Below are 16481 nucleotides of genomic sequence, written 5' to 3'. Positions count from 1 at the left end.
GTAGTGTGGGAGCAGTAGATGGCGGTATTTACAGTAGACTTCCCTTCATGTCATGCAGTCACTATATGGTAGCGTGGGAGCAGTGGATGGCGGTATTTACAGTAGGCTGCCTTCATGTCATGCAGTCACTATATGGTAGTGTAGGAGCATGGATGGCGGTATTTACAGTAGACTTCCCATCCTGTCATGCAGTCACTATATGGTAGTGTGGCAGCAGTGGATGGCGGTATTTACATTAGACTTGCCTTCCTGTCATGCAGTCACTGTATGGTAGTGTGGCAGCAGTGGATGGCGGTATTTACATTAGACTTGCCTTCCTGTCATGCAGTCACTGTATTGTAGTGTGGGAGCATGGATGGCGGTATTTATAGTAGGCTGCCTTCCTGTCATGCAGTCACTGTATGGTAGTGTGGGAGCAGTGGATGGCGGTATTTATAGTAGGCTGCCTTCCTGTCATGCAGTCACTGTATGGTAGTGTGGGAGCAGTGGATGGCGGTATTTAGAATAGGCTGCCCTTCCTGTCATGCAGTCACTGTATGGTAGTGTGGGAGCAGTGGATGGCGGTATTTACAGTAGGCTGCCTTCCTGTCATGCAGTCACTGTATGGTAGTGTGGGAGCAGTGGATGGCGGTATTTACATTAGACTTGCCTTCCTGTCATGCAGTCATTGTATGGTAGTGTGGGAGCAGTGTATGGCGGTATTTACAGTAGACTTCCCTTCCTGTCATGCAGTCACTGTATTGTAGTGTGGGAGCAGTGGATGGCGGTATTTACATTAGACTTGCCTTCCTGTCATGCAGTCACTATATGGTAGTGTGGGAGCAGTGTATGGCGGTATTTACAGTAGGCTGCCCTTCCTGTCATGCAGTCACTGTATTGTAGTGTGGCAGCAGTGGATGGCGGTATTTACAGTAGACTTCCCTTTATGTCATGCAGTCATTGTATGGTAGTATTGGAGCAGTGGATGGCGGTATTTACAGTAGACTTCCCTTTTGGACTGCGGTTGAATAGTAGAATGGGGCTGAGCTGCAGTATAAAGCACAGCCAGATGTGCTGACGAGCTGGGTAAACTTTGGGCCGCGACTGACACCAACAGTCATACAGGTCATGAATATTTTGGTCCCAGTAACACCCCTTTAAGAGGCACAGGGACGTTTTGGCCCCTCATCACCAGGACCCAGATGTGACTTCGACCTCTGTACTCCATGGGAACAGAGAAGAACAGAGTTAGAAGCCCACCGTGGTGGGTGAAGCCCCTTTTTGAGGGGTAAAAGGGTTAAATAAAAATATCTCCATCGATTGTGTCTTCATTAGTCTTGTGATTCCATTAAGAGATGACGCGGCGCGCCGGTGCAGCAGTGCTGAGGTGGCAGTGTGCAATCAATGCCCAGCGTCAGGCGCACAGCCCCTTTGTTAATGTAGTTAATGGCCGTGTTCCTGCTGTGTAGTCGGTATCACTCAGGGAAGTGCTGACGTCTGACGGAAATATCTATTATTATTGATCGGTGAAAGGCAGATTTTACGGGAGCCGGAGTCACCACAAGACGAGGAGGAGTAATGGGGGATAACCCTCGATTAACAACCTCACTCCGCCTGCACATCCTTCTTCTCCTCCTCCCTTGTTTTCTGTCTCTGTAATGTCCCCCCAGAGCGTTCACAGACTTAAATATTAGAATTCAGTGTTCATGTAGCCACCACTAGGGGGAGCTCAATGCATATGCATTTATACAACTAGTATTAAACTATCTGGGAGCTGTATATGCCTGTATGCCAAGAGCTCCCCCTTGTGGCAGCAGGTAAACTGATAAGCAGAAAGTGCAGAACAGGTGGAATGAGCTAATTTCCCAACTTTTTGCAGAACTTTTTGAATATTCACATATGGTATTTGTTTTTTGTTTTTTTTACTTTTTCATCTGGGCTGTTGGTTTTTCTGTATTTCTATGTGGGGGATTTATTGTGCCGCCACATAAATGTTTTGCTCTTGGAGTCCGTAAAGCTTGGGAGTTCGGCTGTTCTTGATGTCGTCCATTTATCTTCTGGTGCGGAGACTTCACTGGAGAAATCTCCGAAATTAGAATAAGTTGTGGGAATAGAATTGGGGGCCCCTTTAGCGAAACCGCTGTGGGCCGACAAGCATTTTAATCAGGTGGCGAGTGCGGCGGAGGCGGAGGGGCTGCGAACTTCATCTTTAAAACATCTGAACAGATTGTGCCGCTTCTCCTGCTGCCAACAAGTATCTGTGTCAAAGCCAAGCGTCTTCTGCCCTGTTTATCACAACGGAGTCTACGCAACCGGCGCTGGAGAGGGCAGCGGGGGCCACGAGTGGAACGGGCCCTAATAATAATAATAATAAGAGAAGTGGCCTTGATTGGTTGGATCTGAGTCTGAGACATTGTATGTGGAGTCTGGTTTCCCCTTACGATGGGTCAGAAAAGACCACTGTGTGCTGGAAACATTGTATCCTGAGGGGTCAGTCAGAAGACACGCCAATCACTCACTGGACACATGTGGCACACAAGACACTTATACGTGGCTCACATGCCACTGATGCACATGTCACATACTGCACATACACCACTGATACATAGAACATATATAGCACACACCAATCACACGTAGGAAACACGCAATGCACACGCCAAGACATTCATGCCTTAAAGGGGTTAAAGGGGTCCTCTCACTTCAGCAATTGGCATTCATCATGACGAGAAAGTTACTACAAGGCACTTACTAATGTATTGTGATTCTCCATATTGCCTCCTTTCCATCACATTATACACAGCACTTATCCGTGGTTTTGACCACTATGTAATCCAGCAGCGGTGGCCGTGCTTACACACACGTTCCTGGGAATCAGTGGGGGGTCGCAGAATCGGACCCCACTAATCATATAGTTATGCCCTGAGGCAGGGTAATAGCGGGTATCCTGGAGAAGAGGCAATATTAGCGGTGCCACTCTGAACTCTGCAGAGAGCAGCACACATACACAGATCTGAGTCTGCTATAAACAAACCCCCTATTTCCCCCTTACAGTCTCCTACAGCTCACTACTGTCACACACCTGAGAAATCAGCCCCGCAGAGGAGTCCTTCTCTCCAGCAGCCACAGTTATCTGACAGCAGGGAGGGCAGGAGGATGGCCAGACATGTTCTCTCCTCCTTCACTGCCAGCAGCCCAGGAAGTCTAGAAGATACTGCGGGGCCTCCTGTACAATGTACACCAGTAGGAGGCTGCATCACTGTGCCATACTGCCACCTAGTGGCTACAATAATTATCTCTCCCGATAAACAAGAGAAATAATTACTCCTCCGTCTTATCTCCGGGCGCAGGAGACTGGGGGCCCACCGAGGAATCCCCCGCCTCCCCGGTGGGCCAGTCCGAGCCTGTATCTATCTATCCTAGCTTGCTGCTCTATTCCACCTCTACTGGACTTTGTTCGGCTGTTTCCGTCACATAGAGGTTACATATAATGCCGCCACGCGTGCTCAGACCCATTCCCATGGTTCTGGCAGTACTTATGTGGGTGAGGAGCAGTGTGGCCCCTAATGCACATGGGGGTCCGCAGTGATCATACATTTATCATCTATCCTGTGATTATTGATTTTTCTAGATTACTGCTGTTGATACTTTGTATCCTCTTTACATCCATGTGGCCCCCGCACCTCCCCGGTGCCCTGTATACTGTGCAGCGCAGTGCGGGGTCTCCAGGGAAGTCCTCACATCACCGGCGGAGTATTCTGTCCTCATTGACCAAGTGTGAACAACGACCATTGACTGTAAAACCACTCTGTGAGAATGTGGTACTCCGGGACTAGATACATGGCGCTGCAGTCAGTATCACACAGCAGGGACTTAGATACATGGCGCTGCAGTCAGTATCACACAGCAAGGACTTAGATACATGGCGCTGCAGTCAGTATCACACAGCAGGGACTTAGATACATGGCGCTGCAGTCAGTATCACACAGCAGGGACTTAGATACATGGCTCTGCAGTCAGTATCACATATGATAGGCTTAGATACATGGCTCAGCAGTCAGTATTACATACGATAGGCTTAGATACCCAGGCTCGTCAGTCAGTATTACATATGATAGGCTTAGATACATGGACTCGGCAGTCAGTATTACATACGATAGGCTTAGATACATGGCTTGGCAGTCTGTATCACATATGATAGGCTTAGATACATGGCTCAGCAGTCTGTATCACATATGATAGGCTTAGATACCCGGGCTCAGCAGTCAGTATTACATACGATAGGCTTAGATACATGGCCCAGCAGTCAGTATCACACAGCAGGGACTTAGATACAAGGTGCAGAAGACAGTATTACATATGATAGGCTTAGATACCTGGACTCGGCAGTCAGTATCACATATGATAGGCTTAGATACATGGCTCAGCAGTCAGTATTACATACGATAGGCTTAGATACATGGCTTGGCAGTCTGTATCACATATGATAGGCTTAGATACATGGCTCAGCAGTCTGTATCACATATGATAGGCTTAGATACATGGCTTGGCAGTCTGTATCACATATGATAGGCTTAGATACATGGCTCAGCAGTCTGTATCACATATGATAGGCTTAGATACCCGGGCTCAGCAGTCAGTATTACATATGATAGGCTTAGATACATGGCTCTGCAGTCAGTATTACATACGATAGGCTTAGATACATGGCTCTGCAGTCAGTATTACATACGATAGGCTTAGATACATGGCTCTGCAGTCAGTATTACATATGATAGGCTTAGATACCCGGGCTCAGCAGTCAGTATTACATATGATAGGCTTAGATACATGGCTCTGCAGTCAGTATTACATATGATAGGCTTAGATACATGGCTCTGCAGTCAGTATTACATATGATAGGCTTAGATACATGGCTCTGCAGTCAGTATTACATATGATAGGCTTAGATACCCGGGCTCAGCAGTCAGTATTACATATGATAGGCTTAGATACATGGCTCTGCAGTCAGTATTACATATGATAGGCTTAGATACATGGCTCTGCAGTCAGTATTACATATGATAGGCTTAGATACATGGCTCTGCAGTCAGTATTACATATGATAGGCTTAGATACATGGCTCTGCAGTCAGTATTACATATGATAGGCTTAGATACATGGCTCGGCAGTCAGTATTACATATGATAGGCTTAGATACATGGCTCAGCAGTCAGTATTACATACGATAGGCTTAGATACCCAGGCTCGTCAGTCAGTATTACATATGATAGGCTTAGATACATGGACTCGGCAGTCAGTATTACATACGATAGGCTTAGATACATGGCTTGGCAGTCAGTATTACATACGATAGGCTTAGATACATGGCTTGGCAGTCTGTATCACATATGATAGGCTTAGATACATGGCTCAGCAGTCAGTATTACATATGATAGGCTTAGATACATGGCTCAGCAGTCAGTATTACATACGATAGGCTTAGATACATGGCTTGGCAGTCTGTATCACATATGATAGGCTTAGATACATGGCTCAGCAGTCAGTATTACATACGATAGGCTTAGATACATGGCTTGGCAGTCTGTATCACATATGATAGGCTTAGATACATGGCTCAGCAGTCTGTATCACATATGATAGGCTTAGATACCCGGGCTCAGCAGTCAGTATTACATATGATAGGCTTAGATACATGGCTCTGCAGTCAGTATTACATACGATAGGCTTAGATACATGGCTCTGCAGTCAGTATCACATATGATAGGCTTAGATACCCGGGCTCAGCAGTCAGTATTACATATGATAGGCTTAGATACATGGCTCAGCAGTCTGTATCACATAAGATAGGCTTAGATACCCGGGCTCAGCAGTCAGTATTACATATGATAGGCTTAGATACATGGCTCTGCAGTCAGTATTACATATGATAGGCTTAGATACATGGCTCTGCAGTCAGTATTACATACGATAGGCTTAGATACATGGCTCGGCAGTCAGTATTACATACGATAGGCTTAGATACATGGCTCAGCAGTCAGTATTACATACGACAGGCTTAGATACCCGGGCTCGGTACCACCCAGGACACGCAGGGTCTTGTAGAGCCTCAGCTTTGTGCGCCCTGGCGGCACCAGCCGCTGACACTGCTGCTGGGAGCAGCTGGCTCCATTGTGCGGCTCTGTACTGGTTTTATGGAGCATGAAGGGACAGTGAGTGGCCTCCCGGGCCTGAGTCCATTGTTCCTCTCTGCAGAGTGGTAATGTGCAGTGTGTGTGTACAGATGTAGCAGAGCTGAGCGCCGGATAGTTCAGATCACTGCACGAGGGATCACATACCAGTTACACCACAAATTCAGCTCTGCTACATCTGCAAAGATTTACTGGATATAATCATTCCATTTTTTATTTTTTTTTATCTATTCCCTAATTACTGATAACTTGTGTATCAGTGGGATTTCTGGAACTTGTAGTTCCACTAAAGGTAAAGTTACATTTAATGGCACCCATTGTGTCCAGTGGAAGGCGTCACATTTCGGTACCGGTGGGAGCGTCGCCTCTTTACCCCCTGTAATAGTAATGGCTCTACGGTTATCCTGGCATCCAGGGGGCACGATTCGCTCCTCAAGTAGTGATGCCTTTACAGCCGACAGCCTGGCATTGATCTAAAGCATTAAAATAAAAAACTTGACTTTTCGGACTGGCGGCCCCCTAGGACAGCGCCACGGAAAAAGTCGCTGAGCTCTGCAGCGCGACCATGCGACTACTAAGCGGTGCACTTACTTTTGGCCACGTGTCGTGTACAGATCATGCGTTTATAGATAGATTGCTTATTTTATTTGATTTCGTTATGATGGGCGATGCCGGGGTTTGAACTGGTGTCTCGCAGTGCTGGGGTCCTGGGTTCAAATCCAACCTCGGCATAGAGCTCCCCGTTCTCCACAATCTGTCTGCGAAGGGTCGGATGTCATAAATTCCAGTGGAATATCGCCCCCCAGTGGCCACATCGTATTATATAGACTGTTTATTCGCGTTTTATAGATTTACTCATGATGATCTTGATTATCTGCAGCCATTCCCGGATGTTTTGTGTACATATGCATGTATCTACGCTTGCGATAAATATTGCCGCAGTTTCCCTTTAAACTGGGCGCGGAAGCAAGGACAAACGTTACGTGAGATATTCCGTAATCCCGGTCGTCCGCGTAATTTGATATGGATAATAGACTGCTGTGTAATGTGAGGAGGCCCGCGCCTGCTGTGAGCAGATTCTCCGCGCGCAAGGTTAGCGGGACGCCGTCCCAGTAATGGATTCTTTCATTGCAGGTTTCGTGACCGCCCTGCAGGTGATGATGGACAAGGATAACATACAGGTCGCCCGAGGCCAGTCCGCAGCGCTCTTATGCACCTTCACCACCAGCGCGGCGCTCACCAACCTCAACATCATCTGGACCGTCACCCCTTTGTCCAATGCCAACCAACCCGAACAGGTACGGTAAAGGGTTAACTCCATTTTTAATAACAGTATCTTTAGTTCTGCTTTTGAATGACATCACACTTTCTACTCCAGTCACATCCAAAGCTGCACGCAGAAGACTGTGATAGACATAGCTTAGAGTTATCTCTAGCCGCTGTGATTACATTGGGAGTTCCCACAATGCACTGGTCACAGGAAACCAGCAGAATTCTGGATTTAGCTTTGGGTGTGAATGGAGGAGTTTGAAAACAAGTCGTATTAAAGTGTTTTTCTAGTATATGAGGGTTAATCGCTGTAAAGCTTCTGTTACTTTCTAATATACTTTCTGTTTTTGTCTTCTTTCTCCGTTTTTCCCCCCCCATATGTCTGCTTGCTGTCAGTGAATGAGAACATTTTTGTGTGCTTCTTGAATAACATATTTTTTTTACAGCTGAGGGTTTGGTACGGCTGTGTTCTCTGTGAACTAACAAGATACATGTTACCTGCACTGATACATTGTAACAACCCATCAGGGCAGGAGAGCCTTGTGCTTCTGATGTCTTTAGCTCACAGGGAATTGTCTAGAGTGGATCCAAATGTAACAAACCCTCAGCTAAGAGAACTATTAGATCGCGATTGGTTCTCAGCTTCTGGACGCAAACAACAATGCTGCCATTCTCTGACAGCAAGCAGAAATCTTGAAAATGGTGATGAAGTGAAACACAGAGTGATATACGCCAGTTTTATATGATATCTTCTACACTATAGCTGAGGTGCTGAGCCGTCCCCCGAGGTTCTGGGGGGGCGGGGTCAGTGTAGATAGCGCAGAACATCCCTATAGATACCGCTATAATAAATCTAAGGTTGTCTTCCCCCAGATCATTATATATCAGGGCGGACAGGTCTTCACGACGGCGGCGCAGTTCCAAGGACGAGTGGGTTTTATGCAAACCATGCCAAGCACCAACGCTTCAATCTACATAAATAACACGCAGCTGTCCGATACAGGGACCTACCAGTGTATGGTCAACAACTTCCCGGATCGAGCACTGCGCAACATTGGCGTACTGGGATTTACCGTTTTAGGTGAGTGTCAGTTACTGGGGTAAAGTATATAAGGTAAGGGTGTGTAGCAGACTGGGTGGTAAACAGAATTTTCTCATGCAGCCTATTCATTCACTAGAGAGCGGTGACATCACAGAGAATGAAGCCTATCCATTCACTAGAGAGCAGTGACATCACTGAGAATGCAGCCTATTCATTCACTAGAGAGCTGTGACATCACTGAGAATGAAGAGTATCCATTCACTAGAGAGCGGTGACATCACAGAGAATGCAGCCTATCCATTCACTAGAGATCAGCAGTGACATCACTGAGAATGCAGCCTATCCATTCACTAGAGAGCGGTGACATCATTGAGAATGCAGCCTATCCTTTCACTAGAGAGAAGTGACATCACTGAGAATGCAGCCTATCCATTCACTAGAGAGCAGTGACATCACTGAGAATGCAGCCTATCCATTCACTAGAGAGCAGTGACATCACTGAGAGTGCAGCCTATCCATTCACTAGAGAGCACTGACATCACTGAGAATGCAGCCTTCTCATTCACTAGAGAGCACTGACATCACTGAGAATGCAGCCTATCCATACATTAGAGAGCAGTGACATCACTGAGAATGCAGCCTATCCTTTCACTAGAGAGCGGTGACATCACAGAGAATGAAGCCTATCCATTCACTAGAGAGCAGTGACATCACAGAGAATGCAGCCTATCCATTCACTAGAGAGCGGTGACATCACTGAGAATGCAGCCTATCCATACATTAGAGAGCAGTGACATCACTGAGAATGCAGCCTATCCTTTCACTAGAGAGCGGTGACATCACAGAGAATGAAGCCTATCCATTCACTAGAGAGCAGTGACATCACTGAGAATGCAGCCTATCTATTTACTAGACAGCAGTGACATCACAGAGAATGAAGCCTATCCATTCACTAGAGAGCAGTGACATCACTGAGAATGCAGCCTATTCATTCACTAGAGAGCTGTGACATCACTGAGAATGAAGAGTATCCATTCACTAGAGAGCGGTGACATCACAGAGAATGCAGCCTATCCATTCACTAGAGATCAGCAGTGACATCACTGAGAATGCAGCCTATCCATTCACTAGAGAGCGGTGACATCATTGAGAATGCAGCCTATCCTTTCACTAGAGAGAAGTGACATCACTGAGAATGCAGCCTATCCATTCACTAGAGAGCAGTGACATCACTGAGAATGCAGCCTATCCATTCACTAGAGAGCAGTGACATCACTGAGAGTGCAGCCTATCCATTCACTAGAGAGCACTGACATCACTGAGAATGCAGCCTTCTCATTCACTAGAGAGCACTGACATCACTGAGAATGCAGCCTATCCATACATTAGAGAGCAGTGACATCACTGAGAATGCAGCCTATCCTTTCACTAGAGAGCGGTGACATCACAGAGAATGAAGCCTATCCATTCACTAGAGAGCAGTGACATCACAGAGAATGCAGCCTATCCATTCACTAGAGAGCGGTGACATCACTGAGAATGCAGCCTATCCATACATTAGAGAGCAGTGACATCACTGAGAATGCAGCCTATCCTTTCACTAGAGAGCGGTGACATCACAGAGAATGAAGCCTATCCATTCACTAGAGAGCAGTGACATCACTGAGAATGCAGCCTATCTATTTACTAGAAAGAGGTGACATCACTCAGAGTGCAGCCTATCCATTCACTAGAGAGCGGTGACATCAGTGAGAATGCAGTCTATCCATTCACTAGAGAGCGGTGACATCATTGAGAATGCAGCCTATCCTTTCACTAGAGAGAAGTGACATCACTGAGAATGCAGCCTATCCATTCACTAGAGAGCAGTGACATCACTGAGAATGCAGCCTATCCATTCACTAGAGAGCACTGACATCACTGAGAATGCAGCCTATCCATACATTAGAGAGCAGTGACATCACTGAGAATGCAGCCTATCCATTCACTAGAGAGCACTGACATCACTGAGAATGCAGCCTATCCATACATTAGAGAGCAGTGACATCACTGAGAATGCAGCCTATCCTTTCACTAGAGAGCAGTGACATCACTGAGAGTGCAGCCTATCCTTTCACTAGAGAGCGGTGACATCACAGAGAATGAAGCCTATCCATTCACTAGAGAGCGGTGACATCAGTGAGAATGCAGCCTATCCATTCACTAGAGAACAGTGACATCACTCAGAATGCAGCCTATCCATTGTTTTCTTCTGATATAAACACTTGTTATTATGCCGTTACTCCAGTGCCTCCCTCTGAACCCCTCTGCAACATTCAGGGATCCCTGGATATTGGGAGTGATGTCACTCTGACTTGCAGCTCGGAGGAAGGAATTCCCAGACCCACGTACTTATGGGAGAAAGTCGATAACAATCCCATCCTCCCTGCATCTGTAACACAAGGTGAGTGATTAGACTTAGGGGGCTTGTTCACACCACCCTGCCGTGTTTTGCGGTCCGAAAATTGCGGATCCACAAAACACGGATGCCACCCGCGTGCCTTCCGCAATTTTTTTGCTGGGCCACGGAACGGAGCAACGGATGCGGACAGCACACAGAGTGCTATCCGCATCTTTTGCGGCCCCATTGAAGCGAATGAGTCCACAAAAAATGCGGCTCGGATGCGGAACAAAACCACGGTCATGTGAACAAGCCCTTAAAGGGGAACTCTGTGCCAAAAAACAGGGAACAGATTGTCCAGGAGCTGGGAGCCATCCATTCATCAAAAAATCCCCAAATTATTGTCTGCCGGAGTTATGGTCCATGGTAGCGGAATCCATAACGGGATACTTCGATAACCCGAACCCGAACTTTAGACGCCGAACTTAAAACACAATTTCGCTCAACACTATTCATTGCAGCAATAAAATAAATAAAGTTGCAAAAGTATGCACCCCCCCATAGTGTTTGTCTTTCTAGCATCACCCCTCAGTCCCTCACTCAGTCCCTCACTCAGTCCCTCGTCTCGAATTTGCTGACAGAGACGTAGCTTGCAAGGCATAAAATTAATGAGTTTTCCTGTATCATAAATCATCAGCGGGATCCGGCGTGTAATGACTCGCGTTGTCGTTACTCGTTTCCTACTGGACCTCATGATTTAAGTGTCTCCAATACACTGATAGATACAGCGCGAGCGGGGAGAATATTGCTTATTAATTCAGGGCGCCTTTATTTTCTAATTGATTGAAGTCAGCGGCCGTGTGCGACGGAGGCTTATTATCTGAGGAGGGGGAAAAAACGTATCCACCTCACGTGAAAAAAATTGTGTTTGTAGCTTTTTGTTGTTGTGTTTAATTCATACGTTGCATTGATATTTGTAATCTATGAAGGGCGTGTATACTTTTGCTCCAGTGCACATTTGCTGATAATTTTTATACCGTTTTGTGTATACAGGTGCTGTGCAGATATATGGGTCCGCATACTGATCCCGCCGCCATATTGTTATAGTCATCCCACCCTCGTCTCGGTTACCTGTGAGCAGGCTACAGCCTTGATACAGATATCCAAATCTCTAGCTACCCTTCATACAGTCATAGACTTAAAGGGGTTCTGCAGTGGAGCAATATTGATGACCTAGCCTCAGGGAAGTTGAAGATAAGACCGCCACTCACTCCCCTGTCTGAGCAAGGCTCGTTCCCCGAGCCGAAACACGTCAAAAAGTGTCTTTATATGTGACCAATAAAGAAAAAAAATTGCATCCGAGTGAGTGCCGGTCTTATCTTCAACTATGTACATGGGAGCCGGACCCTCGACACATAGAGAGGACGGAGTGCCAACTGCTTTCTACTTGACTAGCCTCAGGGTAGGTCGTCAATATCAGATTAGTGGGGGGTCTGACTCCTGGCACCTTTGTCCATCAACTGTTAGAAGGGGGTTGCCGCGCCTGTGCTGCTTCCTCATCATAGCTGATCGGCAGGGTTGCTGGGGGTTAGACCCGGGCCGACCCCTTTAAGTTATACAATTGTGAGTGCCTGCAGCTGCCACTAGGGGGAGCTAAATGCATACGACTACATATGCTCTTCCACCTAGTAGTGGCTGTGATTTTAATCATCTCACCAATCCACCTTAAAAATACATGTTACCATCTAAAACGCTATAGACCCGCAATTCTCTGAGCTTTCAGACAGTGTGCCTTTGACCAAATAGTCACTTCGCCTTTTTTTTATACACACAGAAAGTTCTTGACATTTGTTCCAGTCTCTGCAGTCGGAGATCAGAGCTTTTCTGATACCTTCTTTCACTTTCAGACCAGTTTCAAGGTACTATCTTACTGAAGAACATAAGTACTGCATCCTCAGGGCGATATCAGTGTGTATCATCCAATCTCATGGGTGCTCGAACCTGCCTTCTAGACCTGCAAGTAGTTGCTCGTAAGTTTTCTTTTTTGTTTTTTTATTGTTGGGCCCTGCTAAAATCCGAGCATGGATAAACCATAGTCCTGGTAGTCTAGTGGTTAATAAATAATATCCTTGGTGGTCTACTCTAGGGGGCTTGTAATTGTATAGTCAATGGTAGAATTGTTTGGATAAATACAACTTCTTGCGGGCTAATAAAACATACAGTTAGTGGTCTAGTGATCTGATCATCGTATACCAGTTGGTCTAGTGGTGTGATTTTCATTTCCCTACCAAATATTAAAATATACTTGGTGGTTTAGTGGGTAGTACTAGGTTGTACTCATTGGCCTTATATATGATAACTATATTCCTTGTGGTCTAGTGAAAAAATCTCCTCTGGCCTTGTTGGCATATAAATTATACAGTTGGTGGTTTAGTGGTCCTATCATAGTGTTATAGATTATAGTATCCTTGATTAAACTGGTTGATAATTTCCATATTGTGTTATCGATTTAATAAATATGACCCTAAGCTTGCTAGGTCCAGGTGGTCTAGTAGTCTGAACATATTATCCCTGTTGGTCTAGTGGTTTTGATTATAATATTCCTGATCTAGCTGGTTGATAATATCATTATTATTTATTATTAAAGTGCCATTTATTCCATAGCGCTGTACATATGATAAGCGGTGCACATACATAATATAATATTGGACTAAGCATAAACAAGACGAGCTACAAACTGGTACAGAAGGTGAGAGGGCCCTGCCCGTGAGGGCTTACAATCTACATGGTATGGGAGAAGGACACAGTAGGTGCGGGTGAAGCTGGTCATGGCGGTATAGAGGCAGCAGGGTCACTGGTTGTAGGCTTGTCTAAAGAGGTGGGTTTTCAGGTTTCTTTTGAAGGATTCCACTGTGGGTGAGAGTCTGATTTGTTGGGGTAGCGAGTTCCAGAGTGTGGGGGATGCACGGGAGAAATTTTGGAGGCGATTGTGGGAAGAGGTGATAAGAGGAGAGAAGGAGGTATTGTGAGGAATCGGAGATTGCGTGTGGGGGTGTATCGGGAAAGTAGCTCAGAGATGTAGGGAGCGAACAGGTTGTGGATGCCTTGTATGTATTTGTTAGTATTTTGAACTGAATTCGCTGGGCAATGGGGAGCCAGTAAAGGGATTGGCAGAGGGGAGAGGCAGAGGAGTAACAGGGTGAGAGGTGGATTAGTCGGGCAGCAGAGTTGAGGACAGATTCGAGGGGTTCGAGAGTGCTAGATGGAAGGCCACAGAGGAGAGTGTGGCAGTAGTCTAGGTGGGAGATGATGAGGGCATGTACAAGCATCTTCACAGACTCAAAGTTAAGGAAAGCGCGGATGCGGGAGATGTTTTTGAGTTCGAGGCGGCAGGTGGTGGAAAGGGCTTGGATGTGCGGTCGGAAGGAGAGGGCAGAATCCAAGGTCACTCCAAGGGAGCAGACTTGGTTGACCGGGGAGAGTGTGCAGCCATTGATTGTGATAGGTCTGATGAGGGGGTTGAGCAAGATGGGGGAAAGATGATGAATTCTGTTTTATCCTTGTTAAGTTTTAGAAAGCGAGAGGAAAAGAAGGAGGATATGGAAGATAGGCATTGTGGGATTCTGGATAATAAGGTGGTGATGTCTGGACCAGAGAGGTAGATTTGCCGTCAGCATAAAAGTGATATTAAAAAAAGCCATGGGACTCTATGAGCTGTCCCAGGCCAAAAGTGTAGATAGAGAAGAGCAGGGGTCCTAGGACAGGGACACCAACAGAGAGGGAATGAGACGAGGAGGTGGTGCGGGAGTGGGAAGCGCTAAACGTCCGGTCTGTGAGGTATGATGTGATCCAGGAGAGGGCCAGGTCAGTGATGCCAAAAGATGAGAGAGTTTGTAACAGAAGGGAGTGGTCGACAGTGTCAAAGGCTGAGGACAGGTCAAGGAGAAGGAGGACAGAGTAATGTTTTTTGGTTTTGGCTGTTAGTAGGTCATTGGTGACTTTGGTGAGGGCAGTCTCAGTCGAATGACAGCTACTTGGAGGTTGAAGGGAGAGTAGATGCGAACAGAGTGTACTTCAAATGAAGGGACCATAATGGAGGGTGGCAGTGGAGTTGGGTTGTAGGAGCAGGTGTCTGATAGGAGAAGACCAACTCCTCCACCATGTTTGCAGCCGGGGCGGGGAGTGTGAGTGAAATCCTCTATAGGAGAGTGCAGCAGGGGAGGAGGTGTCAGAGGGTGTCAGCCATGTTTCTGTGAGACCCAGAAAGGAAAGTTTTTGAGAGATGAAGAGGTCATGAATGTAGGACAGCTTGTTACAGACAAAGCGTGCATTGCATAATGCTCCTGCAAGAGGAACCAAAGGAGCAGGGGTCAGAGGAATGGTCATTAGGTTTAAGGGGTTGCAGACATTTGTAGGAGGAGATTTGTAGTAGGAAGTAGAGGTCATAGTGGGGATTTGCTGAGGGGGGCCTGGATTTGGAGAGATATCACCAGCAATAAGAAGAAGCAGAGAAAGTGTTAGTAGGTGTGAATAAGAGAGGGCAGGAGGTATCTGTGTGTGTTTAGGAAGGAAGTGTTTTACGTTGCCAAACAGGTTTGTGCAAGCGGTCAGATGAGAAGGTAAGATGCAGGAATAGATGAATAGTTCCTTGGTGGGTGAATGGATGTGGGGGTATTTCAGGAGGTTGTGGAAAAGTGGGAAGAGTAAGATAAAAAGATTGAAACATTGTTTGCATTAACTATTTCTGTAATCACCTGTGGTCCCCTTCTGGTTCAATGCTGGTATAATTCGGTATGCGCACTTAAAGAGTTGCACTGAAAAGACCAAGGTCTGAAATACCTAAGGACTTAGATTTATACCACTCAGTGTTAAATCAGGTGTGAAGAGGGGAGGGGGCTACATTTGCCCTAATCAAGGGAGGACTAAATACAGGGGTACAATAGTCAATGTAAACAAATACTCAATAAATCTAGCAGGGAAAGAGACATTAATAGTTCAATGCAGACATACCAGGGAATGAGAAGGAAAGATGAGGGGTGTGGACAATATCCGACTCTGGAAAAGTTAGGTGCAGCAGTTAGGTTTAATGCACACAAACCTGGAGAGGAGAATTGGGTGATGGTCAGTAGTCAGTGATGACAAAGTAGATTCCATATCCATAATATTACATTCTGGTATAATTCGGTATGTGCACTTAAAGAGTTGCACTTGAAATATGTTGCATTGAAAAGACTGTGTTAACAATTTAATAAATATGACCTCACACGTTCTGGGTCCTGGTGGTCTTGTAATTTGATCCCTTTTGGTCTTGTGGCTTGATTATAGTATCCTTGATCAAGCGGGTTGACAATATACTTACCTTGAGAACAATTTATTAAATATGACCTTACATCTAATGGTTTGATAACACTATCCCTGTTCGTCTAGTGATGTGATTATAGTACCTATAATGTAGGTTGTTAATAATATTCTTACTGCCTTAACAAATAAATATGACCTGACACAGACTGGGCCCTGGTGGTCTGGTAGCTTAGTAATAATTACTATCTCATGGTCTAATGGGCCCTTAGTCTAGTGGTTTGCACTATTCCTGGTGATCTAGAGGGTCACAAATGATTAT

At 46.0% G+C, this 16481-nt stretch overlaps 1 protein-coding gene across 1 annotated transcript in view; it reads left to right on the top strand.

Annotated features, from left to right (window-relative positions):
- Positions 1-16481, top strand: part of IGSF11 (immunoglobulin superfamily member 11) — a 242843-nt gene that overhangs the window by 223874 nt on the left and 2488 nt on the right. Inside the window, exons 2-5 of the mRNA XM_040422905.1 lie at positions 7305-7468; positions 8313-8520; positions 10769-10924; positions 12769-12891. Coding sequence (XP_040278839.1) covers positions 7305-7468; positions 8313-8520; positions 10769-10924; positions 12769-12891 — 651 coding nt within the window. The remainder of the gene's footprint in view (positions 1-7304; positions 7469-8312; positions 8521-10768; positions 10925-12768; positions 12892-16481) is intronic.

Source organism: Bufo bufo, chromosome 3, assembly GCF_905171765.1.
Source record: "Bufo bufo chromosome 3, aBufBuf1.1, whole genome shotgun sequence".
Lineage (NCBI taxonomy): Eukaryota > Metazoa > Chordata > Amphibia > Anura > Bufonidae > Bufo > Bufo bufo.
Note: the sequence above shows the minus strand (reverse complement) of the source record. Positions and strands in the feature narration are given on the sequence as shown.